This window comes from Lepidochelys kempii, chromosome 16 (genome assembly GCF_965140285.1).
Source record: "Lepidochelys kempii isolate rLepKem1 chromosome 16, rLepKem1.hap1, whole genome shotgun sequence".
NCBI classification, from domain to species: Eukaryota; Metazoa; Chordata; order Testudines; family Cheloniidae; genus Lepidochelys; species Lepidochelys kempii.
This window is the reverse complement of record NC_136395.1, coordinates 3,878,318-3,905,589: the sequence shown is the minus strand read 5'-3', so window position 1 is coordinate 3,905,589 and position 27,272 is coordinate 3,878,318. Positions and strand designations below refer to the sequence as shown.

At 44.8% G+C, this 27,272-nt stretch overlaps 1 protein-coding gene across 12 annotated transcripts in view; it reads right to left on the bottom strand.

Annotated features, from left to right (window-relative positions):
• The window catches only part of PNPLA7 (patatin like domain 7, lysophospholipase), a 443,243-nt gene that overhangs the window by 414,888 nt on the left and 1,083 nt on the right, over positions 1-27,272 (bottom strand). For 10 of the 12 annotated variants that reach the window (XR_012155226.2, XR_012155225.2, XM_073314045.2 and 7 more), the window contains exons 2-4: positions 24,160-24,194; positions 3,006-3,080; positions 1,495-1,582 (exon numbers count right to left, since the gene is read on the bottom strand). Coding sequence is in view for 9 of the 12 variants with exons in the window: in XM_073314053.2 (XP_073170154.1) it covers positions 1,495-1,582; positions 3,006-3,080; positions 24,160-24,194 (198 nt within the window). In the remaining 3 variants the exon portion in view is untranslated. Of the gene's footprint in view, positions 1-1,494; positions 1,583-3,005; positions 3,081-9,039; positions 9,063-24,159; positions 24,195-27,272 lie in introns of those variants that run through there. The other 2 variants (XM_073314049.2, XM_073314048.2) reach the window with 2 other exon arrangements.

Genomic DNA, 27,272 nt, shown 5'->3' with positions numbered 1-27,272 from the left:
ACAAGCGAAAAGCACTGGGGGAGGGGAAGGACCTGATCGGGGGTGGGGGGTGCTGCCGTTGGGTGCTGAGCATCCACCATTTTTTTTCTGTGGGTCTGGAGCATCCATGGAGTCGACGCCTATGTTGGTTACATGGCTACTACTGAAGCATAAGGATGTACAATGACAGTTGCCTATCCATAACAACATGCAGCCCAGAAGGAGATGCAGGAAAATAAAACAGCTGAAGTTCACTGAAGGGAAATTCGAATTTCCCATGTAGCCCCTGAACCATCAAGCCCAAAAATCATTCCCAGCTCTGCCTTATTTTCAAACAGTGAAAAAACACTCACCTAAAGTCAGCAACATTGCATGAGATGTTAAAGATTTGTCCAGTTCACATTCACCCTCGTGATCGAGGTGATAAAAGGCTTGCTTTTTGTTTTTAATACTCTTGAAAAAACATTTCTGATACTTTGAGAAGCTCTGATGAGCTCAGACAGCTCTTGGGAGCGGGAGTTGCACAGTAGGGAAATCAAAAAGAGGAGTTAAAGAGAGCAAGGGCTGTCAGCACTGCCTGACAGTGGAACTACAGAACAGCAGTAATCTATGGTGTTTTTCTGCTTTTCCCTTTGATAGAGGCACCCCTCACTTGTGCATTTAGTAAATTTTATTGCACTAAGTTTCAACACAAAGCAGGGAGAGCAGAGAAGGGAAATGCACTGCAAAGTTCAGGAATGTTTACCAGTTGAGAAGGAAAATGAGTTCTAGATCTGTCAAGAGAGACAAGGGCTAAGAATCCAGCCAGCAGACTTTCTCTGGAGCCTGACAACAGCCCCCAAGCTGGCCCAAGAACCATACTAAGGGCCCTCCTAGCAGCCACCAGGGATACTGCCTCCATAGTACTTTCAGCCCCTGATGGCCATGGAGACATGATGTCCAAAATTTGGACTCTGATCCACCACATGTTGTCTCATTTATGCCATTTCTGCTCCGACAGGCCAGGCCAAACAACAGACAGCTGAAGAAGGAACTTAACATGTCTCCAATACACAAGGAGCAGCTGTTATAATTTTAATTTTTTAAAAGGCCATGAAGGGCCTTTCACCTCTCTCCCAAAGTTTTGGGCTCCTTCTATAGCTGTGCACTGGATTCATCAGTTGTCCCTCACAGGGACCCCCCAATTTTCACCTCTGTCCCACTCAAACTCAGTGACATCTCCTGATTACACCAAGTTATTTACATATTGATTGTGATGCCATGGAGTTTATTATATGCTAAAGAAACTAAACACATCTAATTTTAAGCTTCCTGAACACTGCAGACACTTGGACAGTTAACACAATCAGCAATGCAACAAAACTTCTGTGTCCTTTTAAGGCTGTTTTCCTGCTTGAATCATTACCTCCAGAACAAGCACTGGCTCCATCACATTACATTAAGGAAATATTAGGGTAAAGGAATTCCACTGAGAAGATTCTGTTTTAAAGCATGTGTAGCAAGTTGAGTACTTACTAGATTGCTTCACCTTTCTGTAAACGACAAACACAAAAATCCCTATAAGGGGCAATGCCACTGCAGCTCCAATTACTATTCCAGTTAGCTGTGGGGAGAGGTTAGGAAAAAGAGTGAATAATTAAAATATTCCTTAAAATTTTGCTAAATCCTACAGCAAACACTCAGCAAGGTGTGAATGTGGAATTCAGGGCATGTTCAGAAATCCACATTTTGAAAAAAAGGAAAAAAAAAAAAAAGTGACCCAACTGTGATATAACTAAGTACTGCAACATTTACACAATTGCACAGTCTCCCTCCCACACACATACCCCTGGGATCCTCTGTTTCTATTTGAAGGACCTATGAGTTGAATAAATAGGTAGCACATGGGGTGAAAACTCCACTTCGTGTATTGCAGTAATGTGAGATCACATAACCCACTCAAGCTCTGACTTATTCCTGGGGGAATTCTGCGCCACTGCACATGTGCAGAATTCAGGTACCCCACAGATTTTTTTTTCTCCACAGAAAATACATTCTGTCAGAGAGGCACTGCAGTTGCATCTTTCACTCAACAGGGGCTGCTGTGGAACCAAAACAGAGGGTAGCAAGCTCACTGTAGCAGCCAGCAGCTGATAGGGAGAGAGCAGAGGCTGGTTTTCTCATAGCAATGTGGCTGTGAGTTCAGGTGAGGAAGATGCGATATTGGGGGGACAGACAGAGCAGGGCATACGGGGCTGTTGCGAGGGACAGACTAGAGAGAAGGCTAAATGAGAGTGGGGCTGCAGGGAAACCGGGGGTGGGGATGTGCAGGGTCAAATGGGGACCAGGGGAGGGGGTGCATGGGAAGGAAAGTGCAGGGACACATGGGGACAGGTGGTGGAACTGTGGTTGAGTGGCAGTGCAGGGACACATGGGACAGGGGCAGATGTGCCTGACTGAATGGGAGAGGCTAGTGGACAGCCAGGGTCAGCATGGGGGAGGTTCCCCAACTCCCTAACAATCTCTCTCCCCAAAAAAGCCCTGTTTCATACTTCTCCCACCCATACCTACCAACCATTCAGGTTCAGTCCCAGGCTGCTTCCGAGCAATTACTTCCCTCTCCTTCAGCTCCTCCATTACCCACAACTCCCCCAAGCCTTTGCACTGCTTCTGAGGGGTGCAGGAGATACATTTCTAAATTGTCGTTTAAATGAGTTATTACTCAAAGTTATGTATTAATATTCCCAGTAAGGAATCTATTTGTCAAAAACATTTCCTGAATCTTTTTTTCCTCGTCTGTACTGTTACAGACATAGTTCTTGACAAGTAAATTACCAAAATAATTGAAACCAGCGTGATTATACTGTGCTATTTTGACAAATAAAATACATAGAATTTTAAAGAATTTTAAGATATTGTGCACAGAATTTTCTATTTTTGGCACAGAATTCCCCCAGGAGTACTGACTGTACCTGAGAAGTAACACACAGGAGGCTATTTATACACAGATTTTATCTTGCATCCAATCAATTAAAATAGTATATTACCATAGTAGTTTGCATTCTGTCTTCTACGAACTGAAGAACTCGTGTTCGTAGATCTATGCCCACTGGGAATCCAGCCTAAAGCCAGAACAGAAAGGGAACAATTAAGGAAAAAGCTTGCAAAAACTGAAGATTCTTTAAAAGACTATCTGTACACATAGCAAGAAATCTCAGTAACAGTTACTGCACATCTGGTCTCATGCATCCAAAGTAATTTTCTTACATTTATATAGTGTCTTCCTTTCAACCACATAGTAAGGCGCTTTAGGATCTAACAGATTGTGTGAAGTATAGGATCTGATCCTGTGATTCCTTATTATTAAATTTCTACTTATAACAAGTATTTTAAAACCATTTGTTTGAGGATCCAGGCGCCTTTCATATAAATGCCACATACATACAGCCACAAAAGAAATAACTCAAGAACTTCCCTAACCTTAAAACAACCAGCGATAAAAAAATCAAACACTGTCATCCACAAATACCAGCCCTTATGTTCCTCCCTCCCCAAAGACCTAGGCTATTTCAGTCCTGGGTGGTGAAGGAGTGTGACTCAGGGGCCTCTTGATGCCAATTGGCAGAAGGCACATACTTAATACTTCACCAAAGGTGGCATGTAAGGTCTCTACTAATGGTCATCATCCTTGCATACATTTTGCAATGATTATAATATTTAAGAAGTTATGTATCTATACTAAAAATTATGTTCTTAAGGCAAGGCAGATCAAGGTGACATGCCTCGGACAGGTTCCTTCCAGGCAGGACGTAACAGATGCTTAAACCTCCCCGTCTGGTCATATCTGTACTGTCCGCTCCATAATGGAGGCCTATTCATACTGAACCAGATATCGATTAAGAGATGGAAAAGTCTACAAGAAAGGAGTTTACAGGGGAAAAAAGAACAAACAGGAGAATGTCCTGCTTATGAACAAGGACAATGGTTTCCTCTGAGATGTCTGTGTGTACAGACAGACACCCTGGATCTTTCACAGAGGAAGCAAGCTGACAGCGTAACTTATCTTTAAGGACGTGTGGTAGCAAGATGCCTCAGAACCCTGGGTAGCCCCAAGAAGCATCACAAGGAATAAGTTCCAAAGTCAAGGGCCCTCAAAGAGAATGCCTTGTCAGCATCTCCTTTTCTTTTAAACCAAGGGGACTTCAATTCAGGCACCTTCACTAACCACAGCTGTGGCCCAGGAGAGGAGAAATGCAAAGCCCTATAAGCAGGAACCAAGCCATTTAGGGGTTTATAGTTGACAGCAAACACCTTAAACGCCACTCCAAAAACAACAGGCGACATGCAGAGTCACGGATGTCATGTGCTCCCAGCAAGATATGCTCCTTAATAAGCACCAACTTCAGTATCCAGATCAGTTTAAGGCACATCTGTATGTAAAGGGCAGTACAGCGCAGTAATCGAATCTTAACATGACAGAGGCTCAGATAAGGGTAGACTTCCCCACATCCGAAACACACAGTAACAAGATCTGGGACAGATATAGATGAAGAAGTGTTTTCCTGGCAACTCATAGAATCATAGAATATCAGGGTTGGAAGGGAACTCAGGAGGTCATCTAGTCCAACCCCCTGCTCAAAGCAGGGCCAATCCCCAACTAAATCATCCCAGCCAGGGCTTTGCCAAGCCTGACCTTAAAAATATCTAAGGAAGGAGATTCCACCACCTCCCAGGGTAACGCATTCCAGCGTTTCACTACCCTCCTAGTGAAAAAGTTTTTCTAATATCCAACCGAAACCTCCCCCACTGCAACTTGAGACCATTACTCCTTGTTCTGTCATCTGCTACCACTGAGAACAGTCTAGAGCCATCCTCTTTGGAACCCCCTTTCAGGTAGTTGAAAGCACCTATCAAATCCCCCCTCATTCTTCTCTTCTGCAGACTAAACAATCCCAGTTCCCTCAGCCTCTCCTCGTAAGTCATGTGTTCCAGTCCCCTGATCATTTTTGTTGCCCTCTGCAGGACTCTTTCCAATTTTTCCACATCCTTCTTGTAATGTGGGGCCCAAAACTGGACACAGTACTCCAGATGAGGCCTTACCAATGTCGAATAGAGGGGAACGATCACGTCCCTCCACCTGCTGGCAATGCCCCTACTTATACATCCCAAAATGCCATTGGCCTTCTTGGCAACAAGGGCACACTGTTGACTCATATCCAGCTTCTCATCCACTGTAACCCCTAGGTCCTTTTCTGCAGAACTGCTGCTGAGCCACTCTGTCCCTAGTCCGTAGCGGTGCATGGGATTCTTCCGTCCTAAGTGCAGGACTCGGCACTTGTCCTTGTTGAACCTCATCAGATTTCTTTTGGCCCAATCCTCTAATTTGTCTAGGGCCCTCTTTATCCTATCCCTACCCTCCAGAGTATCTACCACTCCTCCCAGTTTAGTGTCATCTGCAAACTTGCTGAGGGTGCAACCCACACCATCCTCTACATCATTTATGAAGATATTGAACAAAACTGGCCCCAGGACCGACCCTTGGGGCACTCCACTTGATACCGGCTGCCAACTAGACATGGAGCCATTGATCACTACCCGTTGAGCCCGACAATCTAGCCAACTTTCTATCCACCTTATAGTCCGTTCATCCAGCCCATACTTCTTTAACTTGCTGGCAAGAATACTGTGGGAGACCATGTCAAAAGCTTTGCTAAAGTCAAGGAACTGTTGCTCTATGTTTGATTAACAGCAGCTGGTGATCCAACAATACCCTGAGATGGCAGACTCTAGTAACTAACAGCACAACCAACACTCCGGCTATAGTCAATAGGAGATCTGGCTACACATGGACTCTGGGATCAAACCCTGTAGAAACAGAAGTCCTTTTGCCTACTACTGAAATACAGGCACCTCTGGGGTGAACAGGTTTCAGTTAGGGTCAGATAATTGTTAGCATGCTCCAGGAGAGGCAGGATAAGTTACTATTTTGTAGGGATCACCAATCCAACTCCAGCTATGAGCCCACTCTCTAGGGGGCCTCCTCAGGAGATAAAGCTGTTCCATGTCCCTAGCCCAGCTGCAGCCTTACTAAGTATTGAGCTCACATAGTATACCTCTACGCCAATGGTCCCCAAACTGTGGGGTGTGCCTGTCCAGTGGGGCGCAGTGGGGCCCAGGATAGCCCTCATGGGAGGGTGTGGAGGGAGCATCATCCAGGCCTGGTCTGCCCCCAGCTCTGCTCCAGCTGTGACCCCAGCTCCGCTCCCAGTCCCTGGATGCTGCCCTGCCTCTGCTCCCTGCCATGGTTTGGTTGTCGGCCCCTGCTCTCTGCCACAACTCTGCTCTCAGACACCGGGGCGTGTGGGGGGGGGGGGGGCGTGTGTGCAGACAGGACTCATTCCATTATTGGTAGGGGGAGGCACAAGAGGAAAAGTTTGGGCACTGCTGATCTACACAGCCAGCAGCAGTGAGCCTCTGAGCCCAGTCAACAGACTTGGGCTTGTGGGGCTCTCACTACAAACAACAGTGCGGACAGTGCTTTTAAGCTGCAGCTCAGGCTGGAGCTTGGTCTCTGAATCCCACCTGTATGCCCAGGCTTCAGAGCCCAAGCTGCAACTTCTACACAGCTATTATTAGCATGGTAGTACAAGCCCCAAAAGCCCAAGTCTGTCAACCCAGATTCAGAGGCTTGTTGCAGCAGGCTGTGTAGATGTACATAATTACACTAGTGCAACTTTAGGAGACTGTCCTCAGGTCCTACCCAGGGAGGTAGAAATAGCTCCTAGAGAGCCCTCTTTGAACAGCAGCATCGCTGGATTTACCAAAAATGGATTAGTCCCCTACTCTAGACACAGGTAAATGTGACAGATGAGTGCAGTAGGAGGGGCACACACAACAGCGAAGCTATTACACCAGGTTGCTTCCCCAGGACCCTACTTGAAGGGTCAGTCAGCCTCTGGCTAGTGGTAGGTTTCTGATAAGTTTGAAGCTAGCTATTGGTATTTGGGATGCAGAGAGTGGACATGTCATAAGGCACCCAGGGACACCACTTGAGGGACGGGAAGAAATGCCTTGTATGATAATATGCTATTGAAATATAAAAGGGCTGAGTCAAGTAAAGAGGAGGGGAAGAACACAAAGACTCCATTGGTCTCTAACCGGCAGCCCTGCCAAGAGCATCCTGGGCAGAAATGACGGGCTCAGGGCTTGACTCCACTTGAAATGCTACAGCTAGACGAAAGGTTGCCAACACTCTCATTTTCGCCAGGAGTCTCCCAGAATCAGGCTCTATCTCCCGGACACTACTGAAGCCAAAAAGGGAGATTTTAGGCCGCTAAAAGTCCAGCAGTGCAGCGGGGCTAAGGCAGGCTCCCTGTCTGCCCTGGCCTTGCGCCGCTCCCAGAAGTGGCTGGCATGTCCCTGCAGCCTCTGGGAGGGGGGAGGGGATCTCCACACGCTGCCCCCACCCCGAATGCCGACTCCACAGGTCCTGTTGGCCGGAGATCCCCCTGCCCCCCTCCCGCAGGGTCATGCCGGCGGCTTCCAGGAGTGGTGCAGGGCCAGGGTAGGAAGGGAGCCTGCCTTAGCCCCACTGCACCACCACCCAGGAGCCGCCCGAGGTAAGTGCCACCTGGCTGGACCCCACCCCCCAACCCCCTGCCCCAACCCTGAGCCCCCTCCCAAATGCAAACTTCCTCCCAGAGTCCACACCCCGCACCCCTTCCTGCACTCCAACCCCTTGCCCCAGCCCAGAGTCCCCTCCTTCACCCAAACTCTCTCCCAGAGCCCACACCCTTCACCCCATCCTGCACCCCAATCCCCTGCCCCAGCCCTGAGATGTAGTTAGCCAAACCCCAAAACACTCCTGTTGTTTAACTAGGTATACACTATCTCAAGTAACCTACATGTATATTGCCCTGCTGACCCAGAGGAAGCCAGTGGCAGAGCAAAGAATGGAACTCTGGAGTTCCTAAATTCCATCTACTAGATCATGTGCCTTCTCAACTATAGCTCAAGTGGACTGCATGCTTAATAAACCCTGCCCTTTCCTGACCAGCCCATGAGAATGAACACTATTATAAATGCATAATAATTTCAGCCTCATATGTTGTTTGTATATTTAATCTAAACAATTTCCTTCCCAAATACCAGCCGTATACCATGCTCACACAGAGACCTTGCTGACCTACTATGACACACTTTGTAGGAATTGTATACGTCCCTGATGCTGGCTTACTGTCCAAGGGAAATAATATAGCTATGCAACACAGTTCATATTTGTCACAAATTGTATGTAAATACTGGCTAACGCTTGGTATTCATGATTTCAGAATACGAGAAAAATAATCAGGAAGCCGTAGGGTGAAAGAACCTGGTGCCTGTGATCTAGCTCCTGGAAAAAGTGGGAAGGGCAGGAAGAGATACAAACCCTCCAGGAAAATGTGGAGTAGCAGTTCTCAACCAGGAGTCCAAGGGCCCCTGGGGGTCCATGAGCAGCAGATTTCAGAGGGTCCACCAAACAAGGCTAGCATTAGCCTCATTGGGGCCCAGAGCAGAAAGCCCATGCTGCCCTGACTCCACCACCAGAGGCTGAAGCCAAAGCATAAGCAGCTTAGCTTCGCAGGGGCTACCATGGTGTAGGGCCTACCATGGTGTAGGGCCACATGCAATTGCCCTGCTTGCCTCCCATTAATGCTGGCCCTAGCTTTTGTATGCAGAAAAACAGTTGTTGTGGCACAGGCAGGCCGTGGAGTTTTCATAGCATGTTGGGGGGGGGCCTCGGAAAGAAAGAGGTTGAGAACCCCTGGTGTGGAAGATCTCACACGATGTCCATACCAGTGTGTGCAGTAGGAGAACGTTCGCTCCAAATACAGGCTCACAGAGGCCTGATGCAGGTGGGGCAGTCCCTCAGGATACAAGGGGAGAGGAAGTGACCTCAAAGACCTGAGAGAAGTGAGCACATCAGCAGCACACAAGGGGAGAGGTAGTTACCTCACAGAGGCTTGGGGCATGTGGACAGTCCTAAAAGACCTTGTAAGCTCCATGCTTATCAATACAGACCTCTCATATTTCTTACCATACCTGCAGACCAATAGCTTGACTCAAGGAACTTACAAGTTCCTCACATACAGTCAGCAATGCTTGTAAATTCCACAAACCAAATAACTATAATTCCAGGAAGTGACAAGCTCTACTAGCTCTACAGAGCCTGGTGCTGAGAGACCATAGTCCTACAGCTTCTTCTTCACTTTTTAAGTGTGTACATCATGGTTACAGAGCTAGCTGCACCTCTGACCTCTTCTCTGGTTTCTGAGTGCATCCCCTTCATCTCAGGTCTCATAAGAAGGGCCATACTGGGTCAGACCAAAGGTCCATCTAGCCCAGTATCCAGTCTTCTGACAGTGGCCAGTGCCAGATGCTTCAGAGGGAATGAACAGAACAGGTAATCATCCAGTGATCCATCCTGTCACCTATTCCCAGCTTCTGACACCATCCCTGCCCATCCTGGCTAATAGCCATTGATAGACCTAACCTCCATGAATTTATCTGGTTCTTTTTTGAACCCTGTTATAGTCATGGCCTTCACAACATTCTCTGGCAAAGAGCTCCACAGGTTGACTGTGCGTTGTGTGAAGAAATACTTCCTTTTGTTTGTTTTAAACCTTCTGCCCATTCATTTCATTGGATGATGCCTAGATCTTGTATTATGAGAAGGAGCAAACACTTCATTATTTACTTTCTCCACACCAGTCATGATTTAAAAGACCTCGATCAAATTCCCCCTTACTCGTCTCTTTTCCAAGCTGAAAAGCCCCAGTCTTTTCTATCGCTAGGGTGGCATCCCACAATTCTCCCTCTCCTAAATCGAGTCCTACACAACAGGACCTTGCATATTGACCATGCTTATCCCAGCAGGCCTGACTAAATATGGTACCTGCAGGTCTTTCCCTCAGGAGAGTGTGACCTGAAATGAATACAGTGACCCAAACCAGCTCTCTTAAAACAAATCTTAACAGTCAGAACATAGCATAAGAAAAAAAAAGAGTTTAAAATAATAAAAGGTCTACACACACATCTATCTTACCTCCAGGTCAACCATTCCCCTTGAAGCCTAAAAAAGGTCTAGCTTCTTCACGCCCCCAGGAGGGCACATGTATGTGTCAGCGAAAAACATTTGCCTCCCCCGCAGGGCCAGAGTGTTTTTTGTTTTGTTTTTTTAACAGTTTATAATCCTTTTGAGCCACAGGCTCCGAGAATTGGCAAAACAAGCTTTATAATTTAGCAGGAGCCAAAAGACAGATCTCCCCAGTTAATGCCTGAGCCACTGTCTCTTACCCCCTTTAAAGTATTTACCCAGAAGTGTCTTCACTGGAGCTCTTGTTTTGCCTTCCTGCTTGTTTCCCAACATCCAGCTATTAAAGTAAACCAACATATTCAAACAGACACCCCAATAGCCTGGTCAAGCATAAATTAAATAAACGCCAGAATTTAGCATAGAGTGGAAAGAAAATGAAGTAAGAGTGGATACAGCTGTAGGTAGAAGGAAGGGCAGTGTAGATACAAGTCTAATAGGTTATACTGGTAGTAAAATAACCGTGCCTAATAGGGTATAGAATGTGAGTGAGGCCAAACAGCAAAAATTAAGATGTTTGTACACTAATGCAAGGAGCCTAGGTAACAAAATGGAGGAACTAGAGTTACTGGTGCAGGAAGTGAAACCAGATATTATAGGTATAACAGAGACCTGGTGGAATAGTCGTCATGACTGGGCTACAGGTATTGAAGGGTATGTGCTGTTTAGGAAAGACCGAAATAAAGGTAAAGGTGGTGGAGTAGCATTGTATATCAATGATGAGATAGAATGTAAAGAAATAAGAAGCGATGAAATGGATATGACTGAGTCTGTCTGGGCAACAATTAAATTGGGGAAGAAAACTATTAGAGCCTCCCCTGGGATAGTGCTTGGGGTGTGCTATAGACCGCCGGGATCTAATTTGGATATGGATAGAGCCCTTTTTAATGTTTTTAATAAAGTAAATACTAATGGAAACTGTGTGATCATGGGAGACTTTAACGTCCCAGATATAGACTGGAGGACGAGTGCTAGTAATAATAATAGGGCTCAGATTTTCCTAGATGCGATAGCTGATGGATTCCTTCAACAAGTAGTTGCTGAACCGACTAGAGGGGATGCCATTTTAGATTTGGTCTTGGTGAGTAATGAGGACCTCATAGAGGAAATGGTTGTAGGGGATAATCTTGGCTCAAGTGATCATGAGCTAATTCAGTTCAAACTGAATGGAAGGATTAACCAAAATAAATCTGCAACTAGGGTTTTTGATTTCAAAAGGGCTGACTTTCAAAAATTAAGGAAATTAGTTAGGGAAGTGGATTGGACTGAAGAATTTATGGGTTTAAAGGTAGAGGAGGCCTGGGATTATTTTAAATTAAAGCTGCAGAAGCTATCGGAAGCCTGCATCCCAAGAAAAGGGAAAAAATTCATAGGCAGGAGTTGTAGACCAAGCTGGATGAGCAAGCATCTTAGAGAGGTAATTAAGAAAAAGCAGAAAGCATATAGGGAGTGGAAGAAGGGAGGGATCAGTAAGGAAAGCTACCTTATTGAGGTCAGAATATGTAGGGATAAAGTGAGACAGGCTAAAAGTCAACTAGAGTTGGACCTTGCAAAAGGAATTAAAACCAATAGTAAAAGGTTCTATAGTCATATAAATAGGAAGAAAACAAAGAAAGAAGAAGTGGGACCGCTAAAAACTGAGGATGGAGTGGAGGTCAAGGATAATCTAGGCATGGCCCAATATCTAAACAAATACTTTGCCTCAGTCTTTAATAAGACTAAAGAGGATCTTAGGGATAATGGTAGCATGATAAATGGGAATGAGGATATGGAGGTAGACATCACCATATCTGAGGTAGAAGCGAAACTCAAACAGCTTAATGGGACTAAATCGGGGGGCCCAGATAATCTTCATCCAAGAATATTAAAAGAATTGGCACAAGAAATTGCAAGCCCATTAGCAAGAATTTTTAATGAATCTGTAAACTCAGGGGTTGTACCGTATGATTGGAGAATTGCTAACATAGTTCCTATTTTTAAGAAAGGGAAAAAAAGTGATCCAAGTAATTATAGGCCTGTTAGTTTGACATCTGTAGTATGCAAGGTCTTGGAAAAAATTTTGAAGGAGAAGGTAGTTAAGGACATTGAAGTCAATGGTAAATGGGACAAAATACAACATGGTTTTACAAAAGGTAGATCGTGCCAAACCAACCTGATCTCCTTCTTTGAGAGAGTAACAGATTTTTTAGATAAAGGAAACGCAGTGGATCTAATTTACTTAGATTTTAGTAAGGCGTTTGATACTGTGCCACATGGGGAATTATTAGTTAAATTGGATAAGATGGGCATCAATAGGAAAATTGAAAGGTGGATAGGGAATTGGTTAAAGGGGAGACTACAACGGGTCCTACTGAAAGGTGAACTGTCAAGTTGGAGGGAGGTTACCAGTGGAGTTCCTCAAGGATCAGTTTTGGGACCAATCTTATTTAATCTTTTTATTACTGACCTGGGCACAAAAAGTGGGAGTGTGCTAATAAAGTTTGCAGATGATACAAAGCTGGGAGGTATTGCTAATTTAGAGAAGGATAGGGATACCCTACAGGAGGATCTGGATGACCTTGTAAACTGGAGTAATAGGAATAGGATGAAATTTAATAGTGAGAAGTGTAAGGTCATGCATTTAGGGATTAATAACAAGAATTTTAGTTATAAGCTAGGGACGCATCAACTAGAAGTAACGGAGGAGGAAAAGGACCTTGGAGTATTGGTTGATCATAGGATGACTATGAGCTGCCAATGTGATATGGCTGTGAAAAAAGCTAATGTCGTCTTGGGATGCATCAGGAGAGGTATTTCCAGTAGGGATAAGGAGGTTTTAGTACCGTTATATAAGGCACTGGTGAGACCTCACCTGGAATACTGTGTGCAGTTCTGGTCTCCCATGTTTAAGAAGGATGAATTCAAACTGGAACAGGTACAGAGAAGGGCTACTAGGATGATCCGAGGAATGGAAAACTTGTCTTATGAAAGGAGACTCAGGGAGCTTGGCTTGTTTAGCCTAACTAAAAGAAGGTTGAGGGGAGATATGATTGCTCTCTATAAATATATCAGAGGGATAAATACCAGAGAGGGAGAGGAATTATTTAAACTCAGTACCAATGTGGACACAAGAACAAATGGATATAAACTGGCCACTAGGAAATTTAGATTAGAAATTAGATGAAGGTTTCTAACCATCAGAGGAGTGAAGTTTTGGAATAGCCTTCCGAGGGAAGTAGTGGGGGCAAAAGATCTATCTTGCTTTAAGATTAAACTCGATAAGTTTATGGAGGAGATGGTATGATGGGATAACATGGTTTTGGTAATTAAATATTCATGGTAAATAGGCCCAATGGCCTGTGATGGGTTTTTAGATGGGGTAAGATCCAAGTTACCCGGGAAAGAATTTTCTGTAGTATCTGGCTGATGAATCTTGCCCATATGCTCAGGGTTTAGCTGATCGCCATATTTGGGGTCGGGAAGGAATTTTCCTCCAGGGCAGATTGGAAGGCCCTGGAGGTTTTTCGCCTTCCTCTGTAGCATGGGGCACGGGTCACTTGCTGGAGGATTCTCTGCTCCTTGAGGTCTTCAAACTACAATTTGAGGACTTCAATAGCATAGATATAGGTGTGAGGTCTTTTTTAGGAGTGGTGGGTGAAATTCTGTGGCCTGCATTGTGCAGGAGGTCAGACTAGATGATCATAATGGTCCCTTCTGGCCTAAATATCTATGAATCTATGAAAATTATTATAGGCCCCTCCAAATCCATCACAGTACATATTAGATTGGATACCATTAGTCTTCTTTCCCCAAGATTAGTGCTCATATAACTTATTTTGATTTTATTTTATTTAAAAACCATCATACACTGGAAATTCAGAGGCATCATCTGAGAACAGGTATGGTTAACAATACATTTAACTTACAAAAAGAGTTACTAGAACATTCTAGTTGTTTAAAAAAAGTAAAAGACAAAAAGTACAGACATCTGAAGTTTTCCTACACCACTCTTTATTCCTGGGGGAATTCTGTGCTACTGCACATGTTTAATGAACCAAGCATATTTTTAATTTTTTGTGCAGAAAAAAAGCTTCTGCCAAAATGTGTCTGCAGTTCTGCCTTTTGCCCACCAGAGGGTGCTGTGCCACTACAGCGCAGCAGCAGCTCCCAGCCAGCTAAAGACGAGAAAGAGCCTGCCTTCTTCACAGCACCTGTCAGGCCAGGTCAGGAGACATGGGCTATGGGGAAATAGACAGCGCAGGGTGCTGGAGGGTGGTCAGACACGGGCTCATAAGGGCTAGTGGGGGATGACAGACTGGGGCAGGGGCTGAATGAGAGTGGAGGCATAGGGCCACAGGGGGGAGGGAGGTTCAGGGCCACATAGTGATGGGAGAGGGGGTGCAGAGCTACACAGGGACAGAGGGTGGCGAAGTGGGTTCAGAGACACATAGGGACAGGGGGTGGCTGAATGGGGGCACAGAGCCACATGGGGGCAGGGACACATAGGGATGGGGGAGTGGGTGTCTGAGTGGAGGCAGATGAACACATGTGGACGGGGGTGCAAGGACACATGGGGATACAGGAACACATGGGGACAGGGGCAGATGTGCCTGACTAAATGGGAGAGGCTAGGGGACAGCCAGGGTCTGCATGGGGATGCTCCCAAACAATCCCTCCCTGCCCCCACAAATTTTTGTTCCATACTTTTCCCACCCATGCCCAACAACCCTCCAAATTCACACCCAGGCTCCTTCCCAGCAATTTACTTCCCTCTCCCTCAGCTTCTCCGTTACCCCTGACTCTCCCAAGCCTTTGCACAGCTTCTGAGGGGTGCGGGAAATACGTTTCTGTACTGTAGTTTAAATGAATTATTACTCAGAGTTCTGTAAAAATATGCCTAGTAAGGAATTTATTTGTCAAAAAACATTTCCTGAATCTTTTTTGTTGTCCGTATTGTTAAAATACCTGTCAACAAGTATGTTTGTAAAATATTGTGTGCAGAATTTTTAATTTTTTGTTGCAAAATTCCCCCAGGAATAACCCTCAGCTTTTCCCTCTTGCCACAACCATATTCTGATTGAAGACAGGAGATCCCACCCAGCTGCCACATAAATGTTTCCTGTTGTGTATCCAAATTACACAGCATGATTCTTGACTGTTTTAGAGAGATACAGATTACAATTTTAACTATTGAGTGGCAATCTATGTTCCATTATAAAGCTTACTTTATTCACTAACTTTTTAGTTGTAGAAGCACATAGTGTTCTTAGATTGTTTTCAGAACTACTTATATGAAAACTCAAAACAAAAATCTGATTTTTCACAAGGGGGGGGATTTTTGTCCATTTACAACTGACCACTCATTCATTTCAGAAGTTTGAAATATACATATGTATGAATTTTTAATGCTTTGCAGTGATTATTTACTTTGTCAGCAATTTCAAATTTTTAAAAATATTTTAATTATTTATTTGCTATAAGTTTAACTGTACAATATACCTGTCAGGAACTTTGTTTGATAAATTTACAATCTGACATTCAGATTTTGCAAAATACAAGCTATTTTAACAAAATTGAAGTTGCATACACCTAACCCTTTTAGTTGTGAAGATAACTTTCAAAATGTGAACTTACAGCAGTTAGTCTAAAACAACTGTTGACTGTGAAGTTTTAGACGTAAAATGTTTTGTCATCTAACTTCAGATAAGTGCTCAATCTGGCCTAAAGAGTATTATGGCTGGCTGTTTGTCACTGTCATGAATTCCACAGTTTTTTGGTTTTTTTTAAGTCAACAATGGCTCCATTCCACTGCAGAGTTCAGTTAGTTTTCATCTAAAAACAAAATAAATAAATAAAACTTTTTTAAAGAGCTTTCTAGCCTTTATGGTTACAAATCTATTTTCCAAAACTTAATCAAACATAACCAGTGCAGTGTTCTCTCAGTCCCACCAACAAACTGCGCCTCTGCAGGGTGTTCTTTATTTCAAATCTGACAATATGTTCTAAGAGGACAGGAAATCTGTACCGAAGGCAATACAGTTTCGAAATATACAACATGCTTTCTCAAAATAAGACCTAATATTTTAAGAACTGTACCAATATTTTGTATGAATACATTATGTTTCTAAAATGCACTATAACTCTCAATATACTAGAAGCAAATGAGAGCTGTGATTTGAGGGCAGTCAGCTAAAATAGTAACTTTCTGTACCATCACAAAGCCACAATTTTTCCAATTTGTTACCAGAACAAACTAAGCCCTGGTCTACACTAGGACTTTAGGTCGAATTTAGCAGCGTTAAATCGATGTAAACCTGCACCCGTCCACACAATGAAACCCTTTATTTCGACTTAAAGGGCTCTTAAAATCGATTTCCTTACTCCACCCCTGACAAGTGGATTAGCACTTAAATCGACGTTGCCGGCTCGAATTTGGGGTACTGTGGACACAATTCGATGGTATTGGCCTCCGGGAGCTATCCCAGAGTGCTCCATTCTGACCGCTCTGGACAGCACTCTCAACTCAGATGCACTGGCCAGGTAGACAGGAAAAGAACTGCGAACTTTTGAATCTCATTTCCTGTTTGGCCAGCGTGGCAAGCTGCAGGTGACCATGCAGAGCTCATCAGCACAGGTGACCATGATGGAGTCCCAGAATCGCAAAAGAGCTCCAGCATGGACCGAACAGGAGGTACGGGATCTGATCGCTGTTTGGGGAGAGGAATCCGTGCTATCAGAACTCCGTTCCAGTTTTCGAAATGCCAAAACCTTTGTGAAAATCTCCCAGGGCATGAAGGACAGAGGCCATACAGGGACCTGAAGTAGTGCCGCCTGAAACTGAAGGAGCTGAGGCAAGCCTACCAGAAAACCAGAGAGGCGAACAGCCGCTCTGGGTCAGAGCCCCAAACATGCCACTTCTATGATGAGCTGCATGCCATTTTAGGGGGTTCAGCTACCACTACCCCAGCCGTGTTGTTTGACTCCTTCAATGGAGATGGAGGCAATACGGAAGCAGGTTTTGGGGATGAAGAAGATGAGGAGGAGGAGGAGGTTGTAGATAGCTCACAGCAAGCAAGCGGAGAAACCGGTTTTCCCGACAGCCAGGAACTGTTTCTCACCCTAGACCTGGAGCCAGTACCCCCCGAACCCACCCAAGGCTGCCTCCTGGACCCAGCAGGCGGAGAAGGGACCTCTGGTGAGTGTACCTTTTAAAATACTATACATGGTTTAAAAGCAAGCATGTGAAAGGATTACTTTGCCCTGGCATTTGCGGTTATCCTAGATGTAGTCCTAAAGCCTTTGCAAAAGGTTTCTGGGGAGGGCAGCCTTACTGCGTCCTTCATGGTAGGACACTTTACCACTCCAGGCCAGTAACACGTACTCGGGAATCATTGTAGAACAAAGCATTGCAGTGTATGTTTGCTGGCATTCAAACAACATCCGTTCTTTATCTCTCTGCGTTATCCTCAGGAGAGTGAGATATAATTCATGGTCACCTGGTTGAAATAGAGTGCTTTTCTTCAGGGGACACTCAGAGGAGCCCATTCCTGCTGGGCTGTTTGCCTGTGGCTAAACAGAAATGTTCCCCGCTGTTAGCCACAGGGAGGGGGGAAGGTTGAGGGGGTAGTCACGCGGTAGGAGGAGGCAAAATGCGACCTTGTAACGAAAGCACATGTGCTATGTATGTAATGTTAACGGCAAGGTTTACCCTGAAACCTTGCTTGGGGGGGAGGGATAGCTCAGTGGTTTGAGCATTGGCCTGCTAAACCCAGGGTTGTGAGTTCAATCCCTGAGGGGGCCATTTAGTGATCGGGGGCAAAAATTGGGGATTGGTCCTGCTTTGAGCAGGGGGTTGGACTAGATGACCTCCTGAGGTCCCTTCCAACCCTGATATTCTATGTTATTCTATGAAAGAGTGTAGCCACTGTTTTATAAAATGTGTCTTTTTAAATACCACTGTCTCTTTTTTTTTTCTCCACCAGCTGCATGTGTTTCAATGATCACAGGATCTTCTCCTTCCCAGAGGCTAGTGAAGCTTAGAAAGAAAAAAAACGCACTCATGATGAAATGTTCTCCAAGCTCATGCTGTCCTCCCACACTGACAGAGCACAGACGAATGTGTGGAGGCAAATAATGTCAGAGTGCAGGAAAGCACAAAATGACCGGGAGGAGAGGTGGCGGGCTGACGAGAGTAAGTGGCGGGCTGAAGACAGGGCTGAAGCTCAAATGTGGCGGCAGCGTGATGAGAGGAGGCAGGATTCAATGCTGAGGCTGCTGCAGGACCAAACCAGTATGCTCCAGTGTATGGTTGAGCTGCAGCAAAGGCAGCTGGAGCACAGACTGCCACTGCTGCCCCTCTGGAACCAACCGCCCTCCTCCCCAAGTTCCATAGCCTCCACACCCAGACGCCCAAGAACGCGGTGGGGGGGCCTCCGGCCAACCAGCCACTCCACCACAGAGGATTGCCCAAAAAAAAGAAGGCTGTCATTCAATAAATTTTAAAGTTGTAAACTTTTAAAGTGCTGTGCTTAAAGTGCTGTGTGGCATTTTCCTTCCCTCCTTCACCACCCCTCCTGGGCTACCTTGGTAGTCATCCCCCTATTTGTGTGATGAATGAATAAAGAATGCATGAATGTGAAGCAACAATGACTTTATTGCCTCTGCAAGCGGTGATTAAAGGGAGGAGGGGAGGGTGGTTAGCTTACAGGGAAGTAGAGTGAACCAAGGGGTGGGGCGTTTCATCAACAAGAAACAAACAGAACTTTCACAGCGTAGCCTGGCCAGTCATGAAACTGGTTTTCAAAGCTTCTCTGATGCGTACCGCGCCCTCCTGTGCTCTTCTAACCGCCCTGGTGTCTGGCTGCGCGTAACCAGCAGCCAGGCGATTTGCCTCAACCTCCCACCCCGCCATAAACGTCTCCCCCTTATTCTCACAGATATTGTGGAGCACACAGCAAGCAGTAATAACAGTGGGAATATTGGTTTCGCTGAGGTCTAAGCGAGTCAGTAAACTGCGCCAGCGCGCCTTTAAACGTCCAAATGCACATTCTACCACCATTCTGCACTTGCTCAGCCTGTAGTTGAGCAGCTCCTGACTACTGTCCAGGCTGCCAGGCTTCATGAGCCATGGCATTAAGGGGTAGGCTGGGTCCCCAAGGATACATATAGGCATTCAACATCCCCAACAGTTATTTTCTGGTCTGGGAATAAAGTCCCTTCCTGCAGCTTTTGAAACAGACCAGAGTTCCTGAAGATGCGAGCATCATGCACCTTTCCCGGCCATCCCACGTTGATGTTGGTGAAACGTCCCTTGTGATCCACCAGAGCTTGCAGCACTATCGAAAAGTACCCCTTGCGGTTTATGTACTCGGCGGCTTGGTGCTCCGGTGCCAAGATAGGGATATGGGTTCCGTCTATAGCCCCACCACAGTTAGGGAATCCCATTGCAGCAAAGCCATCCACTATGACCTGCACATTTCCCAGGGTCACTACCCTTGATATCAGCAGATCTTTGATTGCGTGGGCTACTTGCATCACAGCAGCCCCCACAGTAGATTTGCCCACTCCAAACTGATTCCCAACTGACCGGTAGCTGTCTGGCGTTGCAAGCTTCCACAGGGCTATCGCCACTCGCTTCAACTGTGAGGGCTGCTCTCATCTTGGTATTCTTGCGCCTCAGGGCAGGGGAAAGCAAGTCACAACGTTCCATGAAAGTGCCCTTACGCATGCGAAAGTTTTGCAGCCACTGGGAATCGTCCCAGACCTGCAACACTATGCGGTCCCACCAGTCTGTGCTTGTTTCCCGAGCCCAGAATCGGCGTTCCACAGCATGAACCTGCCCCATTAGCACCATGATGCATGCATTGGCAGGGCCCATGCTTTCAGAGAAATCTGTGTCCATGTCCTGATCACTCACGTGACCGCGCTGACGGCGCCTCCTCGCCCGGTATCGCTTTGCCAGGTTCTGGTGCTGCATATACTGCTGGATAATGCGTGTGGTGTTTAATGTGCTCCTAATTGCCAAAGTGAGCTGAGCGGCCTCCATGCTTGCCTTGGTATGGCGTCCGCACAGAAAAAAGGCGCGGAACGATTGTCTGCCGTTGCTCTGACAGAGGGAGGCGCGACTAACCACACGGCTTACAGGGTTGGCTTCAGGGAGCTAAAATCAACAAAGTGGGTGTCTTTACATCAAGGAGTATTTCAGGCAGGACTTCACGGAGGGTTCCAATAAGAAATGGTGCACCTAAGTTATCGTTCTTATTGGAACAAGGAGGTTAGCCTGGCCTCTGATTGATACATGGCTAGATTTACCTCGCTGCACCTTCTCTGTGAGTGACTGCAGTGTGACCTAGAGGAATGAGTCCCCTAGACAGGGGAGGAGGCAAATGAGTACAAAACAAATCTGGTCTATTTCTTGTTTTGACCCACTCCATCTATCTTTTACATCTTTGGCTGGCAGCAGACGGTGCAGAAGGACTGCATGCCATCCACATCTCATGGCTGCTCGGCAGAAGATGGTACAGTACGACTGCTAGCCATCCTCATCTCTTGCCTGCCTGGCAGAAGATGGTACAATACGACTACTAGCAATCCTCATCTCTTGCCTGCCTGGCAGAAGATGGTACAGTACGACTGCTAGCAGTCCGTATCGCCTGCCCGCTCACCATAAGACGGTTCAATAGGACTGACTGCAGGACTAAAGAGAATGACCTGCTCAAGTCACTCCAAATTTAGTCCCTGCGCCCATGTGTGGCCAGGAGCACCTCGGACATGACGATGACGGCTACCAGTTATACTGTACCGTCTGCTGCCACAAGGCAAGGGGTTGCTGCTACTGTGTAGCAATGCTGTACCGCGTCTGCCAGCACCCAGGAGACATAGGGTGACGGTTACCTGAGCGGGCTCCATGCTTGCCGTGGTATGGCGTCTGCACAGGTAACTCAGGAAAAAAGGCACGAAATGATTGTCTGCCCTTGCTTTCACGGAGGGAGGGAGGGAGGGAACGGGGGCCTGACGATACGTACCCAGAACCACCCGCGACAATGTTTTAGCCCCATCAGGCATTGGGATCTCAACCCAGAATTCCAATGGGCAGCGGAGACTGCGGGAACTGTGGGATAGCTACCCACAGTGCAACGCTCCGGAAGTCGACTCTAGCCTCGGTACTGTGGAAGCGCTCCGCCGAGTTAATGCACTTAATGCACTTAGAGCATTTTCTGTGGGGACACACACACTCGAATATATAAAACCGATTTCTAAAAAACCAACTTCTATAAATTCAACCTTATTCCGTAGTGTAGACATACCCTAATTTTAGATACAATAATTTATACAAGATCCATAGGATATATCACCTCAAAAGGAATTTTGAGGGGGAAAGTTCTATGGCCTGTGTTATATAGGGGATCAGACTATATGATCACAATAGTCCCTTCAGGCACTGGAATCTATGAGTCTATGAACCTCCTACATAAAGTCTGAAAGCCCTTAAAAGTGATGTTAAGGAAATAAGATCATATAATACTTTTAAAAATAATTGCCTAGGAAGACACAATTCAGATTGTTAAGTGCAATTCAAGAAAAGGTGTACCATTATACACAGGCACAGAAAAACTCAAAGATTATGGAAATCACAATTTAAGGTTACGTAAATAATTCTGCACCAATCTTAGCACTCAGTTCCTACACACTGAACATTAAACAGAAAAATTCTAAACTACCAGCTTCCAACCTACTTTGGACTCCTTTTTAAAGTTAGGTTTCTAGTACTAATGATAACCTGAAACATTTTTCAAAATATGAACTGATGCAGTAGGTTACTCCTGATTATAAGAACAGCTCCACTGCTGATCCCAACTGCCAAGGGAAAGTAGTAAAACACTGGTCATTTCAAGAGCTGTTATTAAAAATGCTGCATATAGCAGAAGTAAGTACCAAACTACGGATGAGACGGGACACAATATGCAGATACTGGGTTACGGACAGACCAGTACAGACACACTTACTGGAGCAGTAGCCAGGAACTTGGGTGAAGGATAAGAGAAGTAGAGCCACCCTCAACTCAACAGTCAAGAATGGAAGGGGCAGAGAGAAAGTTTCTTCTTTCCCTCATAACCCATGTGGGACAGGACGGGTTTAAACATACGAGACTCACTAGCCAAAGGCCATATGAAAGATGGAGTCCCCCAACAAGGTCCAGGCCAGCATATTTACAGAAATTCCAGCAGTTGGGGGTTCTGTAGTCCTGAGTTCTCTTCCACCTGCCACCCCTTTCAATATTTCAAATCACCTAACGAGTAGGTGTCTGGTAACTTTTTCAAGCTTTGCTTTAAATTATACATAATTATATTATGGCAGAGGTGGATTAAGATTTTTTGGGGCCTGGACACAAAGAACATTTGGCCCCCCACATATCCCTCACCATGAGGCCCCACCCCCGGCTCCTCCTCTTCCCCTCAAGGCCCCTGCCCAGGCAGGAAACTGTAGCCGTGCCATGGTAAGAGCTGCAGAGAGCCCAGACAACCATGTGGAGCCCCAGACTCTCCACCTACCATGGGCGGCACACGCCAGGGGACAGGGACACATACCGAGGGCTGCTCTCAGGTCACCTGGCCCACTGCCCAGGAGAGGTGGAGGGTCCAAGGCTCCCCACAGCAAGCCAGGCTCTCTGGGGCAGCTCTTACCATGGCCCACCTCTGGCTTCCAGCCTGGCTGGAAGCGGAGCCTCAGGGGAAGAGGAGGAGCAGGGAGTGGGGCCACAGTTCTAGCACTGGTGGCCCTCCCACTTCTACACAGGTTCTGGCACACCTGCAGGGGCCCCCAAATTGGTTCAGGACCCATCCATTAATCCACCACTGATTATCAGAGAAAACAAACAGGTAAAAAATTCTTACAACTGTTAGCTTAATCCTTATGCTGCTATTTTTAATCTTCCTCCTTCCTGTTCATTCAAAGAGTAGTTCCATTCCCTACGTCTTCTCCCACCACAACTTGTGCTCTTTTGTTCCCAATGGGATCTCTTTCGAATGATACTATAGCGACTGGGGAAGAGGGAGTTCGGTTTAGTGGGTAGACTAATCCCTGCTTATTCTTTCCTAGTAGTCTCTTTCCTGTGGGAATTAGTCCAGATGGTTTACTTCCCAGGACAATACCCCTTAGATGTCTGGCAAATATACACAACCTTCTGTTGCCAATAATTACTAAATCATAGCAAGTCATATGGTAATGTGCCCTGAATGTTCTTCGGGGTTCATGCTGTAATAGACTATGGGTCCATCGGGGACTGTAAATCAACAATTCTATCTTGACAACTAATTTTACAACAATTTTACCTTGCTGTTTCTGACGGGGATGCATGTCCCATCTGGGCAGTCACCAGTAAAGAGAGCCTTGTCTTGCTGTTATTACCACCAGCTCCCTCTGAGATTACCAGATATCCTCCTGGCTTGTCAAGTAGATTTGTTTCCATGTTGTTATGCTTTGATTGCTGAAACTGTGATTTAAATAAAGCTGGCATGGCCTACCTTTTTTTCCCCTAGGAATAAGTAATTCCCAACACATAACTGCCTTAAGGCTCTATTAAATCATATATTTTAGTACATCAAGGTATAGCCATAGTAAAAGGCAGCTGTCAAGGGACTCTACCTTTTTCCAGCTCTTCAGTCTGTGGCTGTATTATTGAAATGAATGGGACAACTCACCTGAGCAAAGTTAAGCGCATCCATAAGCATACACAGGATTGGGGCCTGAAAGCTACAGGGCAACCAAAGAAGTGTGGGAGTATATTATATGCAGTTTACGTTGCGTTACTTTGGTAATATCTTAGACTATAATGAAGGCTGGAGGAGATAAGAAATGCAACTGGATGAAGAGGATTAGAAAAATGATAGCAAGCTGGGGCCAATCTTTTAAAGATTTTGGAGGGTGAAAACAAAATATCTTACATGTGGAACAGTTCTTATTTAAAGCCAATATTCTTTAACAAGTTAGCCAGATGTTACTAAACTGGGCAAGTTAAGTTCCAGATACTGGAAACACAATAAGTGCTTGAATAAATCAGAGTATAAATATAAAAATCCAGCATACTGTACCTCAAGGCTGGAGTTGCTGTCCTCATCACCCATGGCTTGGGGCGGGGGGAAGGGGGGGCGGAGGGGAGGAAATAAATGAGAGAAGAAAACCTAGTTAGTAAGTGACATTCATCATTCCCACAGTCAGTCAGTGTTAATAACCATAATGCGAAGTGTTTGAGAACTAATCCTCCAAGCTTCTTTATTTGTCATGACAAGGCAAGTTAATAGAAATATTGCATTTTTCTTCATCTTCCTGAGAGAAAATACAGGAAACAGCAAGTTTCTCAGTGAAGAAATAAACAAGCAGGGTGATGATTTGCTGTTCTAATATTTTAGTACAACAATGATAATTAATGAAGCTCTCTACGTGGCAACCAAGCTGTGTTTATGGGTTTCAATCAAGGGTCTCATATGCAGCCCAAACAGAAAACAACAAGCCAGCACCCCCATCCCACCAAATTAATTAAACCTGCTCAAAGAAAGTCCCAAACATAATATTGAAAATGGCTGCTGGAGCCAGAGAGCCTTCCATGCTAGGGCTCCCACTGTTTCTAATACAAGTGCCACTGAATTGCTATTAGCAACAATGAGATTTGTTTTTAAACATTTGGCCTGTATCTTCACTGAGAAAAAAGATGAGTTTTACTGGTGTTTTGCTAACCCATGTTAAAATCCTAGTGATGGACAAAGTAGTTGTAATTTTAATCTGTGTTAGCTGCTCAAGGTAAACCCTATGGCATTCACCTCGAACAGCTAACTCAGTTTAAAACTGCAACTGCCTTGTCGACCCTAAGATTTTAGTATCGGTTAGCTTAATACAGATTGAAAAATACATTTTTTTGTCTAGAGAAGTCAAGGCTTTGTAATGTACACAAGGCAACAGATCTAAAAGTCATCCCTCCTGCGATCTTAATGTATTTACCCACTACTTCCAAACTGAAAACCCAGCCCAAGCCTTCTCTTCAAGCCTGACTACCACTATGCTTACCTCACCAGAGCATAAGGCTATGCTTAGGTTTCATTTTTTGCTCCAAAACCTACAGTGCAGCGTGTGCTCTCTCAGTCCCTGAGGGCTATATCCACTTTCCTTATACCTTATACCCAGGTGGGCGTAACAAGCTAATTGTACCATTGAGTCAGCAAAACAAACACCATTTTCCAGCAAGGTCCCCACTTTTAACATGATGCAGTTTTCAGGCAAAGACCATCAGCTGTTACAGGCGTCTTTTCCCTTATACTTTCATAGCCATATCGTTACCACTTGTAGAACCATTAGAAAACCCAGACCTGACACAGTACTTAACACAATTCAAAGCATAGACCTGAACTGCAGATCAGTAGCCAGGTCAACCTAGGAAGTTCTAATACACAGCGTCACCATATCCTACATAATGCCTTTATGCAAACAGTTTGAGTTTTCTGGGGAACAATACTATAAAGTACTACATATGTGCCAAAAATACTGCTTCTGCGATGAACATTAGCTTGTCTTATCCCATTGCATGGTGTTTGCTTTTTTTAAGCACAGTTCATAATTACCCAATCAGTAATTAAATGAAACTAACACTATGTCTACACTACAGACCTTACAGCAGCACAGCTGTACTGCTGCAGCTGAACCACTGTAAGGTCTCCTATGTAGCCACTCTATGCCAGCAGCAGAGAGCTCTCCCGTCAGCATAATTAAACCACCCCCAATGACCAGAGATAGCTATGTCGGCAGGAGATGGTCTCCTGCCGACATAATGCTGTCCAGACCGGCATTTTTGTTGGTAAAACTTATGTCAGAGGTGAGTTTTTTTCACACCCACGAATGACAAAATTGTAGACATAGCCTAACATTCTTCCCAAAGCCTTAAAAAACAGCAGCCCTATTTTGTACCCCAACAAATTATCTTCCTGAAAGACTGAGTTTAAGGTAACAGTGGCTAATCCAATGAGTCACGCAATTAGTCAATTTCCTCTGCTGTCAACCTTTTACACAGCAACAGGGAAGACAAATTCATTAAAAATGAAACAAAACAAAAAATAAAACCACAGAAACTGGAATGGGGACTCAAAGGCAGCAACAAGTGCCTTAAACTAAATTTCTTATATCTCTTTTAAACAGAATAGATTTCAAGCTGACACTGTCCCTTTTAGTCACTATTTACAGAAAAAGTTTTAATTAAATATTTTTTGAGGGACATTTTTAAAGTATTTCAGCATTTCTAGTAAATAATTCCATATTCCACAATGAAAAAGTAAAATATTTAAAAGTATAACAGATTTTATTTTGAGTCTTATGAATCTTAGTTTTTCTGCTCAAATTATGAAAAACAACATTATTTTCTGTCAATATTTTTATTTATATAAATTTGTACACTAACTACACAGAGATCTAATGAAACTCAATTTTAAAAAACTGGGGAAAAAACCACAATATTCACCCTATCATGCATGTCTTATTATTTAAATATGAAGAAACATCCCCTGTAAGTATAATGGATGTAAAGGATTTTCTATTAGCTTAAATGTGAATTCCATTAATCTGTACACTTTACCTCCTGTACTAAAATGTAGTGCATTCTTGCCACCTCATTATGCTTTTATTTGATTTTGACAGACTACACAATGTTACATTCATTAGTACACTATGAAGTATCCTAAGTTATACACTAAACCAGGGATTTTCAACCTATGGTCTCTGGGGTCCAGAGACGATGACTAAGGTTTCCAAAGGGGTCCGCACAATCATGTAAAATTTGTTAGGGGTCCACAAATGAAAAAAGGTTGAAAACCACTATAGTAAACTATAGCTGTCAAAATGAAGGACATTTTGTGATGCAGCATCTTTGTGTTTTTTGTTTATTCACTTAAAAGGCTAGTCAGTTTTACTTTTAAAAAATCATTTTTCATTAATTATTAACATCAAAAAGGGTAGATAAGTAGATTTTTGTGCCTGGGCTGGTACACTTACATGACAATTTTGCAAGGCTTGGGGGGATGGGGGGGAGGAAACTGATTCACAATATACTTTGACATTTTGTTTATGTTTTTTCCTGTCTATTTAGACCCTGCTCTTCTAAAGGCTTAAATTTTTGCATTATGAGTAGTCACACTGAAGGACTACTGCAGTACAATCAATGGGA